General features: G+C 45.2%; 2 protein-coding genes across 2 annotated transcripts; both read right to left on the bottom strand.

The window, feature by feature from the left end:
• Positions 1 to 1,114: 1,114 nt before the first annotated feature.
• LOC128597484 (60S ribosomal protein L32-like) lies at positions 1,115 to 1,554 on the bottom strand. Its single transcript, XM_053607874.1, has one exon. The coding sequence runs from the start codon at positions 1,551 to 1,553 to the stop codon at positions 1,212 to 1,214; it is 342 nt and encodes a 113-aa protein (XP_053463849.1). The 5' UTR covers position 1,554; the 3' UTR covers positions 1,115 to 1,211.
• Positions 1,555 to 1,685: 131 nt separating this feature from the next.
• On the bottom strand, positions 1,686 to 19,581 carry CXCL17 (C-X-C motif chemokine ligand 17). The gene is made up of 5 exons (XM_053607152.1): positions 19,265 to 19,581; positions 13,529 to 13,781; positions 6,747 to 6,827; positions 5,949 to 6,050; positions 1,686 to 2,210 (listed from the first exon to the last, which is right to left on the bottom strand). The coding sequence occupies exons 2-5, from the start codon at positions 13,605 to 13,607 to the stop codon at positions 2,113 to 2,115; spliced, it is 360 nt and encodes a 119-aa protein (XP_053463127.1). The 5' UTR covers positions 13,608 to 13,781; positions 19,265 to 19,581; the 3' UTR covers positions 1,686 to 2,112.
• Positions 19,582 to 24,970: the final 5,389 nt, after the last annotated feature.

Here is a 24,970-nt window from a genome sequence, read left to right as displayed (position 1 = left end):
TGTTGGGGAAGGAGCCCCTGGGGGGTGAGGGGTCTTTGTTGTGAAACAGGCTTCTGTTGGGTATTGGATCCCTGCTGAGTCTTTGATTCTGGGTCTGGCTGGGTTGTAGGTTCCTGGTGTGGCTCCGGTTCCCAGTCTGGCCTAGATACCGATTTAGAACCTGGCTCCTCTCTTATTACTTCCCTCATGGGAGATGTTGATCTCCCAGGCTTTATCATTCTGGGTTCCCCTTCAGGCTTTCCTCTTCACAGATCTTTCATTGATTCCTCATGATGTCACCTCCCTTTGGGCTCCAATCCTTCATCCTGGCATCCCTGATTTTCCTTTTTAAGGCAGCTGACAAATGGGCCAATCACTACTGGCCCTCACTCCGATGTCAAATTGTGGACTCAATGCCTCCTACTTTAGTGGGGAAGGATTAGGGATAAGAGGCTGTTTGCTCAGTACTCTTACCAGAGGGGAGGGGCTTGCCCTCTTGTGTCATAAATAGGGCCCCACCCCACTCACCACTCAGTGAAAATGTTTCTTCTCATAAGGCAAGGATCCCAGTTCAGTGCTCTGTTTCATCCGGAATGATGAAAGTCAAGATTCTGGACCAGTGTTCCTTTTTATTCTCCCTTTGTGATATTTGAGGAAAGGATTATGGGGGAGGCAGTCTCTAGAGTTGTTGCAATATTTTTTTCCTCTTTATTCATTCCTACATATGAATATAGGAATCTATGTTTAATCTCCTTATGTGTCACTCTGATAATATGTTCCCATGTTAAAAAATAAAAAGCCAAAAGACATGATGACCTCCCATTTTTACTGTTCGAAACCCTTCTGAACAGCATTTACTATCCTCCACACCATCTCCTTAGCCCAGACTATGGTTCTGAATCTTTATATTTTTTACTAGACTAGTGCAATGACCATTGATGATGATGATGATAGTGATTAAACACTGAAGGCTGCCTATATGTTAGGAAACTGCCAAGTTTTTTTTTTAATCTCTGTTATCTTTAATAAGACCAAGTTTGATTCATTGTTATACCTGTTTTCTTTGTCCCACCTAGCTCTTACCTCAGAAAGGTTTGTTTGTTTGTTTTTTGGCAGTATTTATGGTTTTATTTAAACACAAATAGAATGTGCACATGAGCTGTCTATTCATTTTCTTCGCTGCGCAGCCTGGCATTGGGATTGGTGCCTCTGATGGCCAGCTGGGCTGTTCTTTACACAATGGCTTTGTGGTTCTTGGAGGAAACGTTTTGAGCAATTGCTGCAGAGTAAGATTTGTTGCACATCAGCAGCACTTCCAGCTCCTTGACGTTGTGGACGAGGAACTTCCGGAAATCACTTCCGGGCAGCATGTGCCTTATTTTCTTGTTGCTCCCGTAACCAATGTTGGGCATCAATATCTGGCCCTTGAATCTTCTCGGAACCCTGTTGTCAATACCTCTGAGTTTCCGCCAGTTACGCTTAATTTTGACATATGGGTCTGATTGATGCCGGATAAACTTCTTGGTCCTCTTTTTGATGATCTTCCGCTTCACAAGGGGTCTGAGGGCGGCCATGATGCCCAATAAGAGATGGTGGCTACCTCCAAAGGTAGTGCCGAGGAAAAGAGCCAGAAAGGTCTGTTGAATGAGTGAAAGATTAGCAAGTTGGGCAGTGGCGAGAGAGTGAGAGTTGTAGTGGGGCAGACATTTGCGTAGAAGCTGGGTTGGGTTTGGAATGAACAGGGTAAAGTGGGTTGTTTGGATTGAATGTGAGTTGGCAGACCATATTTGAAAGAATTGATTTTGATCTATTACATTAAAAAATATTTATTGATTTGTTTGTTACTTTCCAGATTAAATTTAAGGTTAAGTGAGACCAGTGAGGAAGCTGAGGTTTCCTGGATTTTTTCAGATAATTAAGCTTAAGCCTGGGTAAGACATAGGAGGGCATAGGAGAAAAGTGACACGTGAAGAAGGCAATAATCAAAGTGATCTTGGGAAAAATGCTTTTTAGGGCACTGGAATGATTTAGGGGTGGGTACAGGGAATGGGAGGATGAGGTGAGAGAATAAGACCATCCTCTAGGTAAGCTCACTATCTGAGGATGTGGGATTGGAGGAGTGGGCTCCGAGAACTATAAAGGCAGAGCAAAGCTTGCTAGCTGACATCGTTTGAGAAATTGCTGGCAGGCTCTGGAGTGCTTGTTTGCCTTCCTGTGGTGCCTTCGTTGTCCTAGGGTACAAATAAAAGGTAGAAGCAAGTGTTAAAAACATTTTTAAAATTTATTTTTTATGGGAGCTTTTAAAATGATAAGAGTATGACTCCTCCAGTAGATAGAATTAAAATCTAAAAATCCAGTAAAAAGTAAAAGGGTTTCCACCCCAACTTCTACAACCTGCTTCCCAAAGTCAGTCACTGTTAATAGTTTGCTACATAATTCTTCCATATCTTTTGGTATATAAATGTATAAAACAAAAACGAGATTATACTATGTGTTGCTTTACTTTGTACCTTTAACAGATCTTTTTTTTTTTTTTTGGCCGGGGCTGGGTTTGAACCCGCCACCTCTGGCATATGGGACCGGCGCCCTACTCCTTTAGCCACAGGTGCCGCCCGTTTAACAGATCTTTTATTACTGGAAAGTATTATGTATCTACAGAAGTTCCTAAAAATTTATAAAGCAGATAGTCATGAAACTACTACCTAGGCTTGGAAACAGAATTTTGCCAACAGCACCCTTCCTTTTCTAATCACTACAGTCCCTCACAGAAGTAATTCTGACTTTCTGTCTTTTATTATAGTTATTTACTTTTAAAAATTGTTTTACTGGGTGGCGCCTGTGGCTCAGTGAGTAGGGCGTTGGCCCCATGTACCGAGGGTGGCGGGTTCAGGCCCAGCCTTGGCCAAACTGCAACAACAACAACAACAACAAAATAGCCAGGCATTGTGGGAGGCGCCTGTAGTCCCAGCCACTCGGGAGGCTGAGGCAAGAGAATCGCCTAAGCCCAGGAGTTGGAGGTTGCTGTGAGCTGTGACACCACGGCACTCTACCAAGGGTGATAAAGTGAGACTGTCTCTAAAAAAAAAAGAAAAAAATTGTTTTACCATGCACACACATACACACACATATGTATGTATGTGTTTATATATGTGTGTGTATATATATATTCCTAAATAATTTAGTTTGATTTTTGCCTGTTTTTGAAACACACACACGCGCGTGCGCATGCATGCTGTGGTCTGAATATTTATATTCCCCCCAAATTCATATGTTGAAATCCTAACCCCCATTAAGATGTGAGGCCTTTGGGAGGTGATTAAGTCATGAGGGTGGACTTATCATGAACAGGGTCACTGCTCTTATATAAAAGAGGCTAAAGGATCTTAGTCATACCTACCAGTGAGGTTAGGATGAGAAGGCTACTATCTGTGAGGAAGTGGGCCCTCACCAGACATTGAATCTACTAGCACCTTGACCTTGGATTGTCAGACCCAATCTCCAGAACTGTGAGAAATAAATTACTGTTGTTTAAACCACCCCATTATGGGATTTTACTATAACGCTGCAAACAGACTAAGATAGTATATAAAATCATAGTGTAGTTATTCTCCCAGGTCTTGTCTTTTTTGTTGTTGTTGTTGCTTGTTTGTTTACTCGGCATTATATTTGTAAGATTCATTTATATTTTTGCATGTTTGTTCATTCTCACTGATATATAATGTATCACCATTTATTTATTCATTCTTCTGTCGGTTGACTTTTGGTCAGTTTTCAGCTTGGGGCAGTTATAAGCAATGCTGCTATGAAATTCTTGCACGTGTTTTCTTGGAATACATAAGCATGTGTGCATTCCTTTTGAATATATACCTAAGAGTGGTAGACGTAGAGTACACATAACTTAAAGTTTGTAAATAACTGCCAATACCTTCTCAAAGCGATTTACCAATTTACATTCCTGTTAGTAGAATATAATTTTCTTTGCTCTACTCTGCCAGTGCTTGGTTTGGTCAGACTTTAAAATTTTTGCCAATCTGATGATTATATAGTGATATCATACTTTGGTTTTAATTCACATTTTCCCAATAAAATAAGGTGGAGTGCCCTTTCATAAGTTTATTAGCTCTTTGGATTTCCTCAGCTGTGAAGTGGCTATTCAAGTCTTTTTAGTCTATTCGTCTATTGCATTTTCTGCCTTTCTCTCACTGATGTGTAGGAATTCTTCTTTTATTTTTTCTGAGACAGGTCTTACTCTGTCATTCCAATTAGTCATGGCATCAGCATAGCTCACTACAACTTCAAACTCTTGGCTCAAGCGATCCTCCTGTCTCATCCTCCCAAGTGGCTAGGACTATAAGTGTGTGCCACCATGTCCAGCTATTTTTATTTTTCTATTTTTAGTAGAGATAGGGTTTTGTTCTTGCTCAGGCTGGTCAAGTGATCCTCCAGCCTTGGCCTCCTAGAGCACTCGAAATATAGGTGGGAGCCACAGTTCTGGGCCTGTAGGAATTCTTTATACGAACATATATTCTGAATACTCATCCTTTGTAGATAATGTATGTTACAAATATCATCTCTTACTGTGTAGGTTGCCATTTTATTTTTTTGATAATAAAATTTTCTTAATTTCAATGAAATGAGATTTAATATTTTTATTTTATAGTTTATACATAGTTTATGCACTTTTATCTTATTTAAGAAATCTTGTCTTATCTCGAGGTTATGAATATATCCTCTTACATTCCCTTATAAATTTTTCTTTGAAATTTATATCTTTATTCCACCTGAAATTTATTTGCATGAAGAATGTGAAGTAGGGGTCTTTGTCTTTTTTTTTTTCACTAATGTATTGTGGATATCTTTCCAGTCAACACGTAATGGTTTACTTCATTACTTCTGACAAGTGCTATTTGCCCAATTCGCCTTTGAAGAACATTCCCCCCATTTATTTGTCATTACAAATACTGCTATCATTAATATTCTCGTACATTTGTCTTTGAGTATCCATGCTAGTATTCTGTAGTTAGATTTCTTAAATTGAGGTAATTAAGTCAAACGTACACTCATTTAAAATTTTGATAGGTACTGACAAATTTACTTTATTTCCATTAACAGTGTATAACAAGAATCCTGATTTATCCCATTCTTTTTTTTTTTTTTTTTTTTTTCAGTTTTTATTTTATTTTTTGTGGTTTTTTTGGCCGGGACTGGGTTTGAACCCGCCACCTCCGGCATATGGGACCGGCGCGCTACTCCTTGAGCCACAGGCGCCGCCCCCCCCATTCTTGATAATATCAATCAGTTTAACATTTGCCAATTTACTTTTTATATGACATTTAAAAACTGCTAGACTAGAGAGGAGTCGAATTCTATTTGACACACTCGTGTTGTGTGCAGAAGTCAATAACCAGGTCCCCAATAGCCCATCTCTTTCTACTTGGATAAGTAGTGAATTTCTTTCTTTTTTTATTTTTTTTGTAGGGACAGAGTCTCACTTTACCGCCCTCGGTAGGGGGTAAAGTGTCCTGTGCCATGACATCACAGGACTCACAGCAACCTCCAGCTCTTGGGCTTCCATGATTCTCCTGCCTCAGCCTCCCAAGCAGCTGGGACTACAGGCGCCCGCCACAACGCCCGGCTATTTTTGTTGTTGTTGTTGTTGTTGCAGTTTGGCCGGGGCTGGGTTTGAACCCACCACCCTTGGTATATGGGGCCGGCGCCCTACTCACTGAGCCACAGGCGCTGCCCAAGATCTAAGAATTTGGTTAGACCTTGCTAGTATGGGGAGAACTATATACTGCTTTCCTTGCTCTTCCTGTTTGCCCACAAGTTGATATTGAGTACAAAGGGCTGAGGTGTGTGCTTACCTGGCTCTTTGTTTCACCTCTCTTGCCTATTCTCAATACCTGCTTCATCCCTAGTGATTCCACAGGGTGACTGTGGTCTAAGGGAGTTATTCTCTTGAAACTTACTGGTTTTCTTCACTTTGACTTTGAAATGATCACAGGGACACTGTTTCTTTGGCAGCCCAGGCACTGTCATGAGTTTTCTTTTAGGGGCTCTCAGGAACCAATCTGAAATAACAGGGTTGCTCCTTAGATGGGAAAGTTAATATGTTTATCAGTAGGGAGTACGGGGGGGCTCTACTTGCCATCTTCCATGGTCTCCCCTTCCTCTTTCATACTGCTCTTTCCCTTTGCAAACTGCAATGGGAAAAGGGGTCAGCACAGAACAATGGAGACATCTAGCTTTTTGAACACCAGGATTTCTCAGTTGTTTTCCTGACCTGTATGGGCAAGGATTTGGTGGCAGGTTTGAGAGGACATCAAAATATCATTGAGGAGCCAAAGGAGAAAAATACCTAGGTGTCTTCCTTTTAGTGGCTGCTTTACTCTGAGCAAGCCATTTGCCTTTCTGGTTTTAGTCTTCCCTATGAATACAATAAGGCTGAGAATAGGATCCAGTAAGCTTTTGGAAGGCCAGGAAAAATAAAATGCCTTTTGGAAGGCAGCCCTAGGTTCTTTGGGAAAAGGGTAAGGGGGAGGTGGCAGCCTGAGATTTGGTTGGCTGGCCCCAAGACCTTGGAGGAGTCTAGTTCTTGCCTGGGACTCAGGAAGAAAGCAGGCATTGGTCTTGCATGTGGTTGGCTGGTGGAGAGGGGAAAGGGCGAGGCTGGCTGAGATAACATCTGCACTGGTCTCAGAGGGGCCCAAGGGAGAGAGCTGGGGTCACAGTGGTGCCATTGCTGTTGTTGATGCTGAGTTACTGACCTTTGCATTCACATTCTTGGCCGCCTTCCTGGAGCCACCTTCCAGAAGTCTGGCTTTGGTCCCTGTGGCCTCTGGCGACCCCTGTTGGAAGGAAATAGGTCACTTCCAGGTACTGAAAAGACAATGGGACAGCAGAAATGGTCCCCTAGCATTGTGCTACCTAGGTTAGCACAGCTCCACTTCTTCTGTTTTTTAACTTCTAGGATTTAATTTGCTTCAAGAAAGGAGTATTTTAATGTATAAGGAATTGAGGTTTAAAATCTGGCCTAGAGAAAGCTAAGCTGAAGGTAGGTGAAAGAATGGCTTCTAGGTGGAAGATTGGACAAAGGGTAGGCAGTTATCAAGATCTCACACCCTCCCCCCATACTCCACATTAAAAACCCGGTGACTTAAGGAGTGAAGCAAAGAGCAGATTATTTCATGAACAGAGATTTTCACTTGACCTTCAAGTTGCTGTATTTGAATCCACAATCCCAGTTCAACTATAAGGTTGGTATTTCCCTTTGTTCCTCTGGAACAAATACATTCTTCTTTTGGCCTTCATCTAAACCTGTTTTATTTTATGATCCTATCTTATCTCCATTTTTTTTTTTGAGACAGAGCCCCAGGCTGTCACCCTGGGTAGAGTACCGTGGCATCACAGCTCACAGCAACCTCCAACTCCTGGGTTCAAGTGATTCTCCTGCCTCTGCCCCCCAAGGAGAAGGCACCTGCCACAAGGCCTGGCTATTTTTTGGTTGCAGCTGTCATTGTTGTTTGGCAGGCTCGGGCTGGATTTGAACCCGCCAGCTCAGATGTATGTGGCTGGTGCTGAGCCTTATCTCCATTTTTTGATATTTAACATATTTTTATGAGAACTAAGCATAATGGTTTATAGACCTGAGATTCTCAAGTTAGAAGTGGGCCCAGATGGCACCTCCTCTCTGGAGTGATTTCTGATATTTCCTGTCGGAGGAATCAATTATGCCTCGTTAAAGCCCTAATCTCCATTACAAAGTATTTGGAGATGGGGCATTTAAAGAGGTAATTAAGTTAAAATGAGGCCATTATGGTGTGCCCTAGTCTGACTGGTTCTCTTACAAGAAGAGGACATTGCACACATAAAAAGACCCCAGGGATATGTGCGCCCAGAGAAATAATCATTTGAGGACACAGCAAGAAAGCAAGTACAGTATTTGGAATAAATGTCCCTTCCCCCAATACGTATGTTGAAATCCTAACCCTAATGTGATAGTATTAGGTGGGGCCTTTGGGAGGTAATTAGGTCATGAAGGTGGAACCCTCATGAATGGGATTAGTGCTTTTATAAAAGGGACCCTAGAGAGCTCTTTCTCTTTCCACCATATGAAGATACAAGGAGAAGTCACCTGTCTGCAAGCTGGAAGAGGATCCTTGTCAGAACCCAGCCGTTCTGGCACCTGATTTTGGATATTCAGCCTAGAGAACTGTCAGAAATAAATTTCTGTTGTTTATAAGCCATCCGCCTATGTTACTTAATTATAGCCACCTAAACTAAGACAAGGGTCGTTCACAAGCTAAGGAGAGAGGCCTCAGAAGAAACTAGTTGACAATCTTGATTGTAGATTTCTAGACTCTAGACTGTGAGAAATAAATTTCTGTTGTTGACACCATCCAGTCTGTGGTATTTTGTTTTGTTATGCTAGCCCTAGAAAACTATAACCAAAATTTTCTCTCTCACTAGACTCTGAAGCAATGGTTCAGTGGTTATTCAGCTACATGGTTCTTGGCACATGGTAGGCCTCTGGTAAATGTTTGTTCAATAGAAGGATGGACAAGTTGCTTGTAGAGGGCCCTTGGAGATCATCTGATTCACTTCAGGTCTCTTTTTTGCTCAGACTTGTGCCCTTTCTGCCACACAGATGGAGGGCGTTGCATCATTTCCCTAAGTGTTAGTTTTCAAGTGTCCTCATGTACTGTTCTGAGTGCTGCCAAGGTAATTTAAACAGGCACAGCCCCTGCCACCTAAACTTTTCTGGTTTGTTTTTTTTTTTACTTTTGCCTGACCTCTGTTTCTAGTTCTGGTGAAAAACCACAGAATATTAGAGCCAGAAGGAATCTTGGAAATTATTTAGTTGAATCTCTCAATTGAAATTTTTTTCACTCTAAATGTAACATAATAGTATTGGAGAAAAATTTGTGTGTGTGTGTGTGTCTTGCTCTGTTACCTGGGCTAGAGTGTAGTGCATCATAGCTCACTGCAACCTCAGCAGGGCTGAGCCTCCCAAGTGGCAGGGACTTATTTAATTTTTTATTGAGATCTCACTCTGTCACCCTCTGTAGAGTACATAGTATCATAGCTCATTGCAACCTCAAACTCTTGGCAACACCTGGCTATTTTTGTTGTTGTTGTTGTTGTTTGTTTGTTTAGCAGGCCCAGGCCAGGTTCAAACCAACCAGCCCTGATGTACGTGGCCGGTGCCCTAACCACGAAGCTATGGACGCCAAGCCATAATTTATTTTTTGTACAGATGAGGTCTCACTATGTTGCCCAGGATGGTCTCAAATTTATGGTCTCAAGGGATCCTCCTGGCTTGGGCTTCTAAAGTGCTAGGATTACAGGCATGAGCCATAGTGCCTTGCTTGTACTGGAGAAAATTATGAAAGTACAGAGAAATCGTTATTATTATAAGACACAGTCTCACTCTGTTGCTCAGGCTAGAATGCCATGGTGTCAGCATAGCTCACAGCAACTTTAAACTTGTGGGTTCAAGCAATCCTGTCTCAGCCTCCTGAGTAGCTGGGACTACAGGCACCTGCCACAATGCCTGGCTAATTTTTTTTTTTGTATTTTTAGTAGAGATGTGGTCTTGCTATTACACAGGCTGGCCTTGAACTCCTGAGCTCAAGGGATCCTCCCACCTCAGCTTCCCAGAGTGCTAGGATTATAGGAGTGAGCCACAGGGCTAAAATCATTATTCTTACCAACTGTTTTTTTTGAGACAGAGTCTCACTATGTCACCCTTGGTAGAGTGCCATGGTGTCACAGCTCACAGCAACCCCAAACTCTTGGGCTTAAGCGATTCTCTTGCCTCATCCTCCCAAGTAGCTAGGACTATAAGTGCCTATTTTTTGTTGTAGTTGTCATTGTTGTTTAGCAGGCCTGGGCCAGGTTTGAACCCACCAGCCCTGGTATATGTGGGCGGCACCCTAACGACTGAGCTACGGGCACCAAGGCAATTCTTACCAACTTTTAATATTTTGGTGTATTTCTACCTGCATGTCGTTTTCTTTATATAGCAATAACCATAGTATGCGAACAGATTTCTATCTTTTTCCCCCCACTTTATAAGAATGTTGCATGTCATGTTCATAACACATTCTTTTTTCTTTTGCAGTTTTTGGCCAGGGCCGGGTTTGAACCCACCACTTACAGTACATGGGGCTGGCGCCCTACTCCTTTGAGCCACATGTGCTGCCTATTTTTTTTTTTTTTGCAGTTTTTGGCCGGGGCTGGGCTTGAACCCACCACCTCTGGCACATGGGGCCAGCGCCCTACTTCTTTTAGCCATAGGGGCTGCCCCTTCATAACACATTTTTAATGACCACATAATATTCCTTAACATTATATGTGTTCCAAATTATTTAACTATTCTCCCATTGCTGAATATGTAGAATATTTTATTTTTAGATATTGATATTTGTCTGTCATTATAACTATTTTTCAAATTTGGGATTATTTTCTTGAGAGAGAGTTCTCAAAGTGAAATTACTGGGTCAAAAGTAATTTGACCACCACCTTGGCTGCAGATAGGCCAAGTGTGGAGCTGAGAATCTGCATACTTTTCATCTCCTTTGAAAGACTTCTGTCACTGCCAAGAAAGGGAGGTATGAGCAGCTTGTACACCCCACAACTCACTGCCTGATCTCATCAAGAAGGGCCCACTCTTCCTGTCACAGGTTTACAGTGCCCTTTTCCTGCTTGAGCTTTCTTGTGGAGCAGATTACCCCACCTCTCACTATCACAGCCAGCACATGAACTCAGGGAAGCTTGAGGGCAAGTTTGGCAGCCCAGCTCAGTCTGGTCCCTCTAGGACTCAAGTGTGACACCTAGGGCCTGAGAATGGGATTACCTAACCTAGTCAAATACCACTATCGTTTAAACACTCTCCCAGTGGGGGAGGTCAAATTCACCTAAATTGTCAGCAGCAGCACAGTGGGTACCTACCTGCAGGAGCTGGAAGGCAGTGTATGTCTCCCTCTCTACACTGAACAGTAGAGTTCCTACCAAAAGACCAGATTTACTGTAAAGCTACCTCTTTTGAGCTGTAAGAAGAGGTTCCAGATGAGAAGGAACCAGCGTAAGAACTCTGGCAACATGAAAAAACAGGCTGTTTTGACATCCCCCAAGGGATCGCACTAGCTCTCCAGCAATGGACTCTAACCAAAAAAAATTTTTGAAATGTCAAATATGGTATTCAAAATATAGACTATAAGTAAGTACTATGGGGTTGATGGGAAAGTTGAAAACCACCACAAAGAAACCAAAAAAATAAATCAGGACACGAATGACAAGTTCACTAAAGAGGTAATTTAAGAAAAAACATAATAGGTGTGGTGGCTTACGCCAGTAATCCTAGCACTCTGGGAGGCCAAGTTGATGGGTTCCCTGAGCTCAGGAGTTCGAGACCAGCCTGAGCAAGATCAAGATGCCCATCTCTACTAAAAATAGAAAAACTAGCTGGGTGTTGTGGTGGATGCCTGTAGTCCCAGCTACTTGGGAGGCTGAGGCAAAAGTATTGCTGGAAGCCAGGAGTTTGAGGTTGCTGTGCGCTGTAACACCATGGCACTCTACTCAGGGTGACAGAGTAAGACTGTCTCAGAAACAAACAAACAAACCCCATAATAGAACTTCTGGAAATGAATTGTTTAGGGAATATTGAGACTGTCTCAAAAACAAACAAAAAAAGGAGATAAAATAGGATTAGATTTTAGTTTGAAAATTATTTTAGGGGTTAGGGGTGTCATTTCCTTTAGCTACTAATTAGCTCAGACTTAGGCCCACATTGTAAAACTTTGCCTGGAGGGGAAAAAAGGGTTGAGCACAGCCACCACCAAATGATGTGGTTTGTGACACCATCTGGCTGCACAGTTTGTCGCCCTGTGCTTTAGGAGCTACTTTAGAAATTCCATTCGATGCATTTACTGAATTCTTCCTAGGTAATACTATAAATTATTTAATCTTCACAACAAGTCTGTATGAGAAGTAGTATTTTATTCATTAAAGATGATACAACTGAGGCTCATAAAATGAAGTGACTGGGTGGGCTCAGTGGCTCATGCCTATAATCCTAGCTCTCTGGGAGACTGAGACAGAAGGACCCCTTGAGCTCAGGAGTTGGAGACCAACCTGAGCACGAGTGAGGCCCCATTTCTACTAAAATAGAAAAACTGGCTGGGCACTATGGCAGGAGCCTGTGGTTCCAGCTATGTGGGAGGCTGAGGCAGGAGGATCCCTTGAGCCCAGGAGTTTGAGGTTGCTGTGAGTTACGATGACACCCCAGCACTCTAGCCTAGGCAACAGAGTGAGACTATCTAAAGAAAGAATATGAAATGACTTGCCCAGGGTTGCAAGGTAAGTGGCAGAGCCAGGACCTGGATCTGGGACCCCCTGACTTTGAGGCTAAGTCTAAATGTATAGGTGAATGTAAATGTGCAGCCAGGTTGAAGAACTACTGTCCTCGGGCAGTGGTTCTCAGCTGGGAGTGGCCGCCCACCAGGGAGCATTTGGTAATGTCTGCAGATATTTCTGGCTTTCCTATCAGGGCGGAGATGGGGGAGGGGAAAGCTGCCATTGGCGTCTAGTGCATAGAGGCCACATGGGATGGTGCTAAACATCTTATGGTGCACAGAACAGCTCCCACAGTGAGGAATTACTCAGCCCCAAATGTCAGTGGATCTGCTATCAAGCCGTGGTGTAGAGTCTCTAAAGGATGACATTTTGAACTTGCAAACCTGAGAACATTTCCTTAGTTAACATTTGCTGAGCACTGTGCTGGACAGTGTGAGGGTGATGGAAACAATATACCAGTTTGTGCTGCCAAGGAGGTTGCCATCTAGAAAGGCAGGGACACGTGGTGGAAGGTGATAAGTGCAAGAAGAGAGAGCACGCCTTGGTGGGCAGCTGGCATTAGTGGGTTGTGGGAGGGGTTGAGAGAAGCTGAGGGAGGAGGTGGTTTCTGAGCTGGTGGGAAAACACAAGACCTGTTTGGGGAAGAGCAAATGGTCAAGCTAAGCATGAAGTATTTGTTAGTAAGTTGAGAGGGAAGTGGAGGAGGTTTGCATGCAGGCTGAGGTCTCCAGCCTCAGCACCTGTCCTGTGATGGAAAAGACTTCCCTTCCAGAATGGTGCGCCGGGAAGTGTTGGCAGCACGTCCGGTGCACTGTAAAGAACGTAAGCAAGGACTTCCTTCAACTGTGCAACTGTGAATGTACAGTTGCCTTTGACTTCTTCCCGCCACCACCACCACCACATTTGGTTCTGGGGAGATATACCCCTCTTCTGGAAAAGGGGTGGGGGAGAAGGCAAGGGAGCAAACCCATGTTTAGCCAGCTCCAGATGCAGACCCTCACATACAGTGTCTCATTTAACCCTCATTTAAGTCTCGTTTAACAGTTTCTTCCTTTTGGTAAATGGCACTGAGAATCCCTCACTATGCCCAAATCCCTGTAATTACGAGGGGCTGCGTTTTAGTGCAGGTGTGGCCTGTTTTGCTACATTTTCTCCCCCCTTTTCCCCTTCAAAGACGATTAATCCCATTTACCTGGATTTGCGCTGCTAGAGACCATGGACGTCAGCATTAGTGGCAGGAACAGAAGGAGGGAAGAGACTAGAACTTTCATGGCGACTGTGGGTGCTGCTGTGAGTGGCTTGAAGAGTGGACGAAGGTTTCCAGTTAGCGGCTCCTGATCCCTGGGGATGGCTGAGGCTAGGTACCCAGGCTGGCGGTCTGCACGTTAGTCCCAGGCCAGTATTCCCGAAAGAGGACAAGAACAGGCGAGGTGACGCTGGCCTTGCTATTAGGTAACAGATCAGACCGTGTGTGTTACAGGAATCTGAGAGGTAAAACTGGTCAAACAAAAGAAATGCAGCACTCTTAAGAACATAAGTTGACTGATAACTTGGCAGGAGTGCTTTTTCCCTCCCTCACTCCTCGCCTCCCCACCCCTGGAGTGTTATGATTTCTTCCTCAAGTCTTTTTTTCTCAGTTGGATTTCCTCATACCTTCCAGTGATTCTCTCTAGCTGAATATTTGTCAGGAAAGTGGGTGCTAAGTGTTGCAGACGGGAGGATGACATGGTCTGTTTCCCCTCTGTCCTCCTGCTCCCATCCTTGGCAAAATATTGGCGACAGTAGTGTTGTTGCCAGGGAAATTTCCCTGTTCACAATTAGGAAGGAGCTCTAAAGTGTGTTTGCCCAGCTGCTGGGGCTCCTGGTTCCAGACCTTGTTTGGAAATGGCCCCAAGCAAAGAAGAAAGGTAATAATACTTACAGCAAACACTAAGGCTTATGAAAACACTTAAGTAGACTTTAGGAATGGTGCTTAGAAAAGAGGAGAGGCTTGAATGCTGGGTGGTATTGGGGGTGGGGGGCTCAAGGGAAGGTTAACCGGAGGCGCTCCCTGGAAACCCCCAGGCCAGCTGAGAATAGGTGGTCTGACTTTGCTTCACCTGAGAGGAAGGAGGAGGCAAGGCATGAGTGAACTCCCTCTGAACTCCTGAGTTTTGTTTGCTCAGTCTTTCTTTTTTTCATATCACCCCAGCCTGCTGACACATTGGAGAGGTGATTGTAGACTTTGCTACCACGAAGTTTATAAAGCACCTACAGGGCCAGGCACTGTGCTGGGCAATGGAGACTGTCCTCGAGTTGAAGGCTTAGTCTGGACTTGGTTTGGAACAAACCATCGATGTGGCTTCTTTCTGGAAAATTCTAAGAATGGTCTCTGTCTTCAAGAGGCTCAAGTCTAGCCGGGGAGATGACATATACTTCATAAAGCCTAGAGACGTAGGTGCAGTCACATTTCAGAAGTGGGGAAAGTTGCCTGGTGATGGCAAAGGACCTGGGCTTGGGTGGAACTTGAGCTGGTCTCACAGGTGGGGCAGAGACAGGTCGGTGGAGCAGGAGGGGGCGTGTTGCAGCAGAGGTGTTCTCTGGAGCTTCCTGGATGGGAGTCTTTGAGGGAAGAGGCTATTTATGTTTTATTTTATTTATTTTTGTTGCAGTTTGGCTGGGGCCAGGTTCGAACTCGCCACCCTTGGTATATGGGGCAGGCGCCCTACTCACTGAGCCACAGGCGCTGCCCAAGGGGCTATTTATTGTTCATTGTTACATTTCCTGAATGAATGTAGGGAAGTACTGTATAAATGTTTGTTGAATTGGGTGATCGTTTTGTGACCCCTTAACTGATATGTTGGAAAGTCTGTGAAAGTGCAGACCATCAGCAGCAAGAACATCTGACCAAAAAACACTCAGGTTGGGCCCCTAAGTGCGTTTACCCCTCTGTTCTCCCACGCCCTGGCTCCCCGTCTGCTCCCTCAATCTGGTTTTTCCTCTGTGGACTTGGAGTGGCGGTCGCATCCTGTGGATCATATAAGAGGACTTCGGGTCCCTCAGGTCCACTGATAGAAATCACAGACAAATGGACTTTTCTCTTAATATTAACAACTTTTTATAATCCATTTTGAGAACACTATTTATGTCAACAGAGTCTCTCTGAGGTGAAGGCCTCCCCCAGGAAGGAGGTGAGGGCGAGGTAGGGAGAAAACGCCATTCTGCCTCAGTGCTTATGTTTGGCCTCCCCATTCTACAGTTTGGTGGACATTTGAAAAGATTTGTTCATTGATTCCATGATTTATGTTGCTCTAATCATAGTCATTTATTCACACGTGTTCAGTGAACATTTGAGCGCCTAATGTGTGCCTGTATCTGCTCATTGGTGGACACTGAGAAGACAGGGGTGGTGGTGGTGCTGCTGTCTCTGAGGAGCCCTCGCTATACACACAGACCCACGGGGACCTGATCCACCTGCCCGAGTTTACAGAAGTGACAATGAAAGTGCAGGGAAGTCTCGGGATCAATTCAACATCATACAGTCAGGTGCTTGACAGCCACAGGGGTAGGACAAGTTCCTGACTTGCTGGATTTTCTCTTAGTGTGCAGCGACCTGGCTGCTGCCTGTGCGGGTGTGGACAGCTTCGATCCAAGAGAGAACATTCGGAATGAGCTCGGAGCCCTGAATACCCTGGATTAGCCTGAAGGAAACCCCTGGTCCAACTGTGACTGTGCAAAGGGCCGTGGGGGACATTTGCATTCTCCTTCTCTCACTTTGAACTAGAAAGGAGGAGCATTGAGTCCAGAAACCAAGAGTGGAAGATTCCTCACAGGGCACTGGTGAGATGGGCCAAAAGAGCCTTTGTTTGTCTTGTGGTGTTTCTCGCTGAGCAGTTTTGGTCTGGCTCTAGGGGTCCCTCCGTGGCCTGGAGCTCTGGGAGAGAAGGGACAGCTCATCCCTGTCTCTCCAGCACACAGTATGCAGCAGGCTCCGAGAAACATTTCTTAGAAAATAAAACTGAATAAAATGTCTACACCTGGGCGGGTGTGGGATGGCTGAGTAGATGCGTAAGCAGGAAAAGCCAGTGTCCCAGGCCAGGGTGTGGGGTTTGGCTTTCTAAATAGAGGTGTGGTGCCAGATGCTGGGGGGAGGTCCTGTGGCTCTGCTGCTCCAGTGGGACACCTCTAGAATTCGGAGTGTCGCTGTGGTTGTTGCATTTCACTTGCCCATGAGAAAGTGACCTGACAATGTGGGGGATTCAGAGGACGCCATGTGGGGGGCGCTGAGGGAAGATGGGGCTGGCAGTACGTGGTGGTTGTTTACCAAGATTTTGAAGACCTTGTCAGAAACAGGAATGTGAAATATCTAATTACAATTTTTAAATATTGATTACTGGTTGAGAGGCTGATATTTTGGATATATTGTTTTAAATAATAAGATTTGAAGATTGCTTGTATGAGAGGGTACTGACTGGACTCAGTTCAGCCTACTGAGGGCAGGACCAGGATTGGTGAGCATGTGTTGGACACACATGGGCTCAGGATGAAAGAACTGTCACAGTAAAGTGTCCTTAGAAAATTACAGGTTTAGGGCAGAGTTCAGGCAGGGGCTGGACATCTGAAAATACCCGTCAGAGTGATGTTTAAGGTTGCAAAGGCAGAGCTTGGCTCGGAGCCCAGGTTTCCCACATATGAAGCCTTATAAAAACTGTCCTTTGAAACGTGACACTGCTGCATGGTGCAGGCTGAGCTCCCTCTGACAGCTTCTTCCAATCACAGAGGGCGGTGAGACTCCCTTGTCTGAGACTGGCGCGTCTTTGACCCCAGCCCCTCTTGGGATTTCCCTGGGGAGAGCGAGTGTTACGTGCATTTACCGATCATGGTCACACGGTGGCAGCAGCGCCCCACTGTTGTTCCCTAAAACTCCACCCGGGTGTGGGCGAGTCTGAGCGCACCTGATGGGGTTGGAAAAAGGGCAAGGGAGGCGCAGGGTAAACTTCTTTATTTTTTCATTCTCCTGTGAAGTGACAGATTTGAGGTGAGTGTGGAAATAGAAGAACTGGAATACACTTTAGAAAGCGCTTCACAAACTTGAAGGTGCTTATGGATCACTCAAATCTTCCTTAAATGCAGATTTGGATTCTTCTGGTGGGGCCTGAGATTCTTCGTTTCTTTTTCTTTCTTTTTTTTTTTTTTGCAGTTTTTGGCCGGGGCCGGGTTTGAACCCGCCACCTCCGGTATATGGGGCCAGCGCCCTACTTTCTGAGCCACAGGCACCACCCAGATTCCGCGTTTCTAATGAACATTTGCACGATGCCCTTTGCTGCTGCCTGGGAGACCATACTTTGGGTCACAAGACTTTAGGGTCATTTAGGTTAATTCTCCCTGCACCTGCTTATGGATGAAGCAAGACCAAAGTCCGGGGAGAGAATATAACTTGCCTAACAGAGCAGTGACCTTCTTTTGCATTTAAAGCCAGAGCTTTGGCCTCTTCCTCCAGTTCTTGCTTCACTACATACCGTGGCCTCCTGTACTGTTTGAGCGGCATCTCTTAGCTCAGGAGCGTAGAACCCCATTTTCACCACCCCCCGGTCTTGCTCAAGGTGTCACTTTTGGTTACTTCTTTACTCAAACCTTCAGTGGCTCTTCTGTAATCACAAGATCAAGTTCTAATGTTGCTGTCCAGTTTCATGGCTCAACAGCATACAGCCCCCTTTAGAAGCTTACCTCACTTTCCCGTTTTTTAATCATCTCTTTCTGTGGTATCTCTCCCCTCTGCTCCTTCCTATCCCCCAAAGGAGCTGTGTTCAGTTCTTTCTTGGTGGTGGTGGTGATGGCGTGGGCTCTGGGGTTAGACAGACTCAGTTACCAATCCCAGACCTACTACCAGCCTCGGCAGTTTCCTTTACCTTTCAGAGGATCAGCATCCCCTCTGAAATAACCCCATGTGTTGGTTGGGAGGAATGAATAAAATGTCATATGCAAATCTACCCTCCTTCCTGAGCGCCTCTTCAAAACCAGCACCTACAGTGGTGCCTGACACCTGCTTCCTGGGCTCATAGTTCTTGTCTCTGCCTCCCTTAGGCTTAACCATTCACAGCCTAACTTGAGTCCTGCCTCTTTCCTGGAAACTCTGATCCCACCCTTCCATAAATTATCTCACCCAGCCGTTAGCGTTTAGCTGTGTGCCAGGCCTCAAAGTGAGACCCTGGAGAGGCGTGGAGGATACTGGCTGTGTGATAATCCAGGGGTGACTGAGTGAATTCTTCTCTCCGTGCTCCCCGAGTGCTAGAGCGCCCTTCTCTTTTTCTCAGCTAGTGCCCAGCAGCAGTTCCTCCTGCACCAGCCGCCTGGACCCCAGTGGTCTTGTGAACACCACGGGGATTGATCTTGTCAGGGTCCTTCCTGCCTCTGGATTTTGGTGAAATTGGTGTTTCCTCTCACCTGTTATCAGACAGCCCTTCTAAGGGAGGGATTGATGAAATTGCCTATGGAAACCCCAGGAAAATAACTGTAAGGAAGCCGAGCACAGGGTGTTGTTGCTTCAGCAGTGTGGCAGCAGGAGATGTGTACACGTTCCTGTTTCACAAAATTTTCCCCAGGGTCTTTACTTTCTTCAGAAGAGATTAAGGACAAAAGCCCAGGTGGGGAGGACAGAGCAGTTTAAGGGAGGTCGTGTACCTTTGACCTGGATTCTGTGAATTGTTCATTCAGCGTCCCCGGAAGTGTGCATGTTTGCATATGTGGTCGTCTGTTCATATCACATGGTTCATAATTCCCTCTCGGCCAGGGGCAATTAGGAGCTCATGTCTGGCTTACAGTGGTAAGATTAAATGTACTTTCACTGCAGCAAAGGTTTCTCTAAGGTCTGGAGAGAACGCAGGCCAGGAGGGCTGGACAGTCTGTTTAGTGTCCTGCCTCTCTTATTATTGGACAGCAGTCTACTCACCCTTCACTTTCTCAATCAGGGGATTTTTGGCCTCTCCATTCTCCTGCCATGAGTCCATGCCAAAGTCCAGATGTATTTATCTGTGCCTGGAACTGGATGTTCTTTTAAAAAGAAAGACAAAAAGGATGGCTTACTAGCTGATTTCTAGAACTCTAATCTTCATTGTCTAAGCTGTTGCTTTCCAACCCTGGATACTGATTAGAATTACCCTTAGGACATTTTTTTTTTCTTTTTTGAGACAGAGTCTTGCTCTGTTGCCCAGGCAATGGTGTGATCATAGCTCACTGCAGCCTCAAAATTCTGGGCTTAAGTGATACTCCTGCCTTGGGCTTCCAAAGTGCTGGGATTATAGGTGTGAGCCCCTGTGCTGGCCCCTTAGGGCATTTATTAATATAATTTTTAAAATTTTCAGGTTAATGTGAGGGTATAAACAACCAAATCACAATATATGAGTTTGTTAGGTAGAGTCCCTTTTGCAGCTATGTCCTGAACCCAAAAGATGTGCCATACACTCCTACATTGTGGCCGTTCAGTGGGAGCACTCCACGCCCCTCTTAGGGCATTTAAAACCTACCAACACCTGTGCCTTGCCCCAAGTGAGTCTGGTTCGACTGGTCTATGGTGTGGCCCAGGCATTGGTGGGTTAAGGATGCACGGTGGGGCTTAGTGCTCAGAGTCATCATCCCCAGTATTCAGAGACCTCCACATCCTGGGTCTCCTAACATGATGGACCGAGAAGGTGCAGTGTCACCTCTGAGGGATTCTTGCCCAAACTGTGTAACCTGAGTTTAATCACGAGGAAATATTAGTTAAGTCCAGACTCAGGGTCATTCTACAAAATAACTGTCTAATACTCTTCAAAAGCGTTAAGGTCATAACGATAAAAGAAATTCTGGGGAACTGTCCTAGATTAAAGGACACAAAAGAGACGAACAACTAAATGCAACGGACATGATTCTCAGCTGAGTCCTGGTGCAGAGACAGGACACCAGCGGGAAGATGAATGGAATTAGAGTAAGGTCAGTGTGTGATGCCTGCGTTAATTTATTGATTTTGGTGATTGTCTTGTGGTCATCTAAAATGCTAATATTTAGGAACATTTTTGAAAGTCTAAAATTATTATTGCAAAATGAAAAGTTAAAAAGGAAAGGAGAAAAATAGTGTGTTGCCAAAGTTATAAACCACTTCCTGATGTTATTTTGCCTAATATTGTTAGCATAATCTTCCTGAACGTGCTTTTGGTGTCCTGTTTCTGACCTTCTCAAAGCTTCACAGTGATTCCTATCGCGTATAGCAGTGGTCCCTAACCTTTTTGGCACCAGAGACTGATTTCATGGATGGTGGTGGTGGGGTGATGGTTTTGGGAAGAGTCAAGTGCATTACATCTCCACCTCAGATCATCAGGCATTTGATTCTCATAAGGAGCCTGCAACTTAGATCCCTTGCACGTGCAGTTTACAGTAAGGTTCACGCTTCCATGAAAACCTGATGCAGCCACTTATCTCACAGGAGGCAGAGCTTAGGCGGTGATATGAGCAATGGGGAGCAGCTGTAAATACAGATGAAGTTTCACTCACTGGCTGTTTACCTCCTGCTACAGCCCCTTGTCTAACAGGCCATGGAGAGGTACCAGTCCAAGGCCCTGGGGTTGGGTACCACAGATGCGTTGGATAAAGTTCACATTCTTGGGCTGCCCTTCAAGGCCCCCATAGTGAGGCCCCAGACTGTTCCCTCCGTCTACCTAGAAGGACCTGATGACACACATTTCACTTTCTCACGTCTGAACTTACTCTCATTCTTTTCCTTCTTCCAATAACACCCTTCTCGCCTTCCCACTCAGCCTGCTGAATTGTTCTTCCTCCTGAGGCCCATTTCAGGTCTTGTCTCTTCATTGAAGCCTTATATAATTATTTCTGTTAGAATCAGAAATCTTTCCTTTCTTTGAATTCTGGCAGTTACAATGGCGTGGAGTGAAATGGGGCTTTAGATACAGAAATATGTGGGTCTAAATCAGGGGTCCTCAAACTGGCCCGCGGGCCACATGAAGCGGTGTGATTGTATTTGTTCCCATTTTGTTTTTTTACTTCAAAGTAAGATATGTGTAGTGTACATAGGAATTTGTTCATAGTTTTTTCTTTTAAACTATAGTCCGGCCCTCCAACGGACTGAAGGACAGTGAATTGGCCCCCTGTTTAAAAAGTTTGAGGACACCTGGTCTAAATCCGGGTTCAGGATCTTTTACTAGTTCTGAGATGAGGGCCAAGTTACCTGATGTCTTAGACTAGAAGGACAGTCTCTGTGAGGAGGCGCTAACATAAAGGTCCCCAGCACGCAGCAGTTCCCTCCTCTTCACTTTGTGGCTCGTGGTGCCCAGACGTATTGTAGGTACAAAGGCTCTTATTTCCTGCAGAGCCTTTTAAACATTTGTGCGTGACCTATTCTGCACTAGAAAGAAAGAAAGGAAAGGAGGGAGGGAGGGGGGAAGGAAGGAAGGAAGGAAGGAAAGAAGGAAGGAAAGAAAAGAAAGAAAGACATTCGTGCTTGGTCGTCAGTAACATGACACACACTTCCTTTTAGAGAGACAGGCTCTCACTCTGTTTCCCAGGCTAGAGTGCAGTGGCATGATCATATCTTACTGTAGCCTTGAACTTCTGGGCTCAACGTCCTGCTTCAGCCTCCCGAGTAGCTGGGACTCTACAGGTGCCCACCACCATGTCCAGCTAATTTTTTAACTTTTTTTTTTTTTTGTAGTAGAGACAGGATTTTGCTGTATTGCCCAGGCTGGTCTTGAACTCCTACCCTCAAGCAATCCTCCTGCCTCCCCTCCTAAAGTGCTGGGATTACAGGTGTGAGCACCCACACCCAGCTGGACAGACACTGAAACTGAACTCACTGCTTGGGACTTTAAGGAATGCAACTGAGATTATTATTTTTTTTTCCCCTGGAACACAACTCAGTAAATAAGTGACCTATCGACAGAGGAATGTAATCTAACAGAGGGATAAGGGAAGGACAGTGGGTTTCTTTTTCTTTTTCTAGAGACAGAGTCTCACTTTGTTGCCCTCAGTAGAGTACCGTAGCATCACAGCTCACAGCAACCTCCAATTCTTGGGCTTAGGAGATTCTCTTGCCTCAGCCTCCCGAGTAGCTGGGACCATAGGCGTCTGCCACAATGCCCGGCTATTTTTTTTGTTGCAAATTTGGCCAGGGCCGAGTTTGAACCTGCCACCCTTGGTATATGGGGCTGGCGCCCTACCCACTGAGCCACAGGTGCTGCCCAGGATGGTGGGTTTCTAAATGAGGAAAGCTGTGATGCCTTCCACACCTTTCCCTTTGCTCGTAGTCAGACAGCATCAAGGAATTATAACTCCTTAGTACAACTCATTAAGCTGTAAGTCCCGTGTGCCCCGTCACTGATCCATCCCCTGCCCTGGGGAAGTGCACCAGGTGAGTCAGGCCCTTGGTGCGGGGAACGCTCCTCTCCCTTTCCTGCCTCTTCGTCCCCCACTGCCCAGTGCTGGGTGCTCTGCTCTGGCCCAGCTCCCAGGCCTGTAGTATTGGTCTGAGCAGGTAAGGCTGGGGGAGGTGAGTGAGAAGCAAGGCCGTGGGGCTGCCATTGCTCAAAGGCCACACAATCTGGGTATGTTTTATGACTATTTCAGGATTCATAATCTTTTCCCCTCCGTTTGTGACTATTCCAGGGAATTTCCCTCGTTATTCCTTCTCATTTTACTTTCTTTCCCTGGTGTACCCCTTTTAGGGTCAAAGAATGACTATACGAATAGCTGCCAATTCAATAAACGTGACTTTTTCTGAGAACGGGAACCTGGCAAACGTTTATGAGGGGCTGAGCACTCGTGAGTGTGGTGTTAGGGAACAAGTACACAAGTGAACATTGAGTCAGAAAACAAAATGCTGTTTGTCCAATCCTGCAAGTGGAGGCTGCAGAAATTGTGGAAGGTGGACGTCATTCAGGAGACCTCAGAAGTCTTAGGGCGTCCTCTGCCCACATAGGGTGGAGGATGAGGTTAAATAATGGACTTGGGCCATGTTAGGGACATTACTTAATTTCTCTACCCTGTTTTTTTTTTTTTTAATCTGTAAAAATGGGGATGATAATGCTCACAGGAATTTTTGTGAGGACTGGAGCTGCAAGTAAAATCTACAGGACAGTGGGAGGGCGGAGCAAGATGGCAGCCGAGTAACAGCTTCCTTGCATCTGGGCACCGTGAGTCTGGGGAGATAGGACTCCAGGCATCTCTGGCTGGTGGGAACTGCCTATCATCACTCCTATGAGGATACAGGGAGTCAGCGAGAGACTTCTGGACCCCAAGAGGAGGACTAAAACAGTGGAAAACCGGCAAGTGGTCGCGTGTATTCAATCCGTCTAAACCCGCCCACAACTGTAAGTTCAGTAGCAGCGAGCCTGCAAACCAGAAAGGCCTTACCTGTGAACTGTTTTGATGTCCTTGGACTTGGCACTGAGTTGAGCTGCCCTGGGGAGGGCCTGAGCGGGAGTGCGGAGAACTTTGGCCGTTGTCTAGGGCCCCAGTCTGGGCCGCTGAGCCAGACGGAGCTAATAGTGTTTGGCAGTGGGTCACACGGAACCATTGCCAGTGATCTGCCCCGGCAAGCTCCGCCCTCAGGGTCGCAGAGCTAGAAACGGGTGGGAGCTTGTAACCCAGCAACCAAGTAGCCTAAGGGTGGGGTCTGAGCCGCCTTGCAGCCCTAACCCTCAGGGGCAGAGTGAGACCGGTTTTGGCATACTGGGTAAGCGGATAGCCACTTCAGCAGTGATTCCAGCGAGAAAGCTGGGAAAGCTTCTGCTCAGCAAGTTTACAAGTTCAAAGTGCCTTTTAAGTGGGCTGAAGAGAGATTTAGGGTGTCTACCTGCTGGGGTTTGAGAAATCAGCAGCCTCCAGTCGTATCAGAACTGTGACTAACATCTCATACCCCAGAAGACCACGTGTTGCCCAGACAATATTCAATAACATATACGAACTGCTTTGTTTTTGGTTGTGTATTTTTTTTCTTTTTTTTTGGTTTGGTTGTATTTTTTGTTTGTTTATTTTGACGTTGTTGATGTTCTTTTGTTTTTTAATTTCAATCTTTTCCATACAGATCCCTTTTTCTTTCTCAATTTTTCTAGTTTAATTATAATTTCCCATTGCTGCCTTTTTTTAATAACTACAACTTCATTTTTGCTAGTGTTTCTACGGCTATCATTTGGTTTTTCACCCAATTGTATCCCCGTAAAGTTTTCTGTTTGCTTGTTTTGGTTTGATTTATAGCATTTTTGTCTTTCCTCTCTACTTGGTGGAGGTGGGGTACTGTGTCTGATCAGGTTAGCAAAGAGCTGCTGACCTCAAGGGAACCACCCAACTGGGCACCCCCAGAAGGTGGGGTTTTTTAAGGTTGTGTCAAAGTACCCTACTGTACACCTATATTGCCCTGTCTCCCTCTTTCTGTACCTCTCTTCTTTTTGTCAATATTCCTTATCCCCACCCCCTCTCCTTTCTCTATCTTTCTTTTTTTTCTTATCACTCGGTCCTCCTTTCTTTCATCCCTTTCTTGCTCCTCAACCTTCTCACCCTTCTGGTCCTGTAACCCTTAGTCCACAGGCACAGGAACTTAAAGAGCAAGAGGAAGTGAAAGGAAAATTAGGGCAAGGAAACAGATAAAAGAAATCACTCATGAGGAAGAATC

This window comes from Nycticebus coucang, chromosome 10 (assembly GCF_027406575.1).
Source record: "Nycticebus coucang isolate mNycCou1 chromosome 10, mNycCou1.pri, whole genome shotgun sequence".
In the NCBI taxonomy this organism is placed as follows: Eukaryota; Metazoa; Chordata; class Mammalia; order Primates; family Lorisidae; genus Nycticebus; species Nycticebus coucang.
This window is presented reverse-complemented; position numbering and strand designations above follow the sequence as displayed.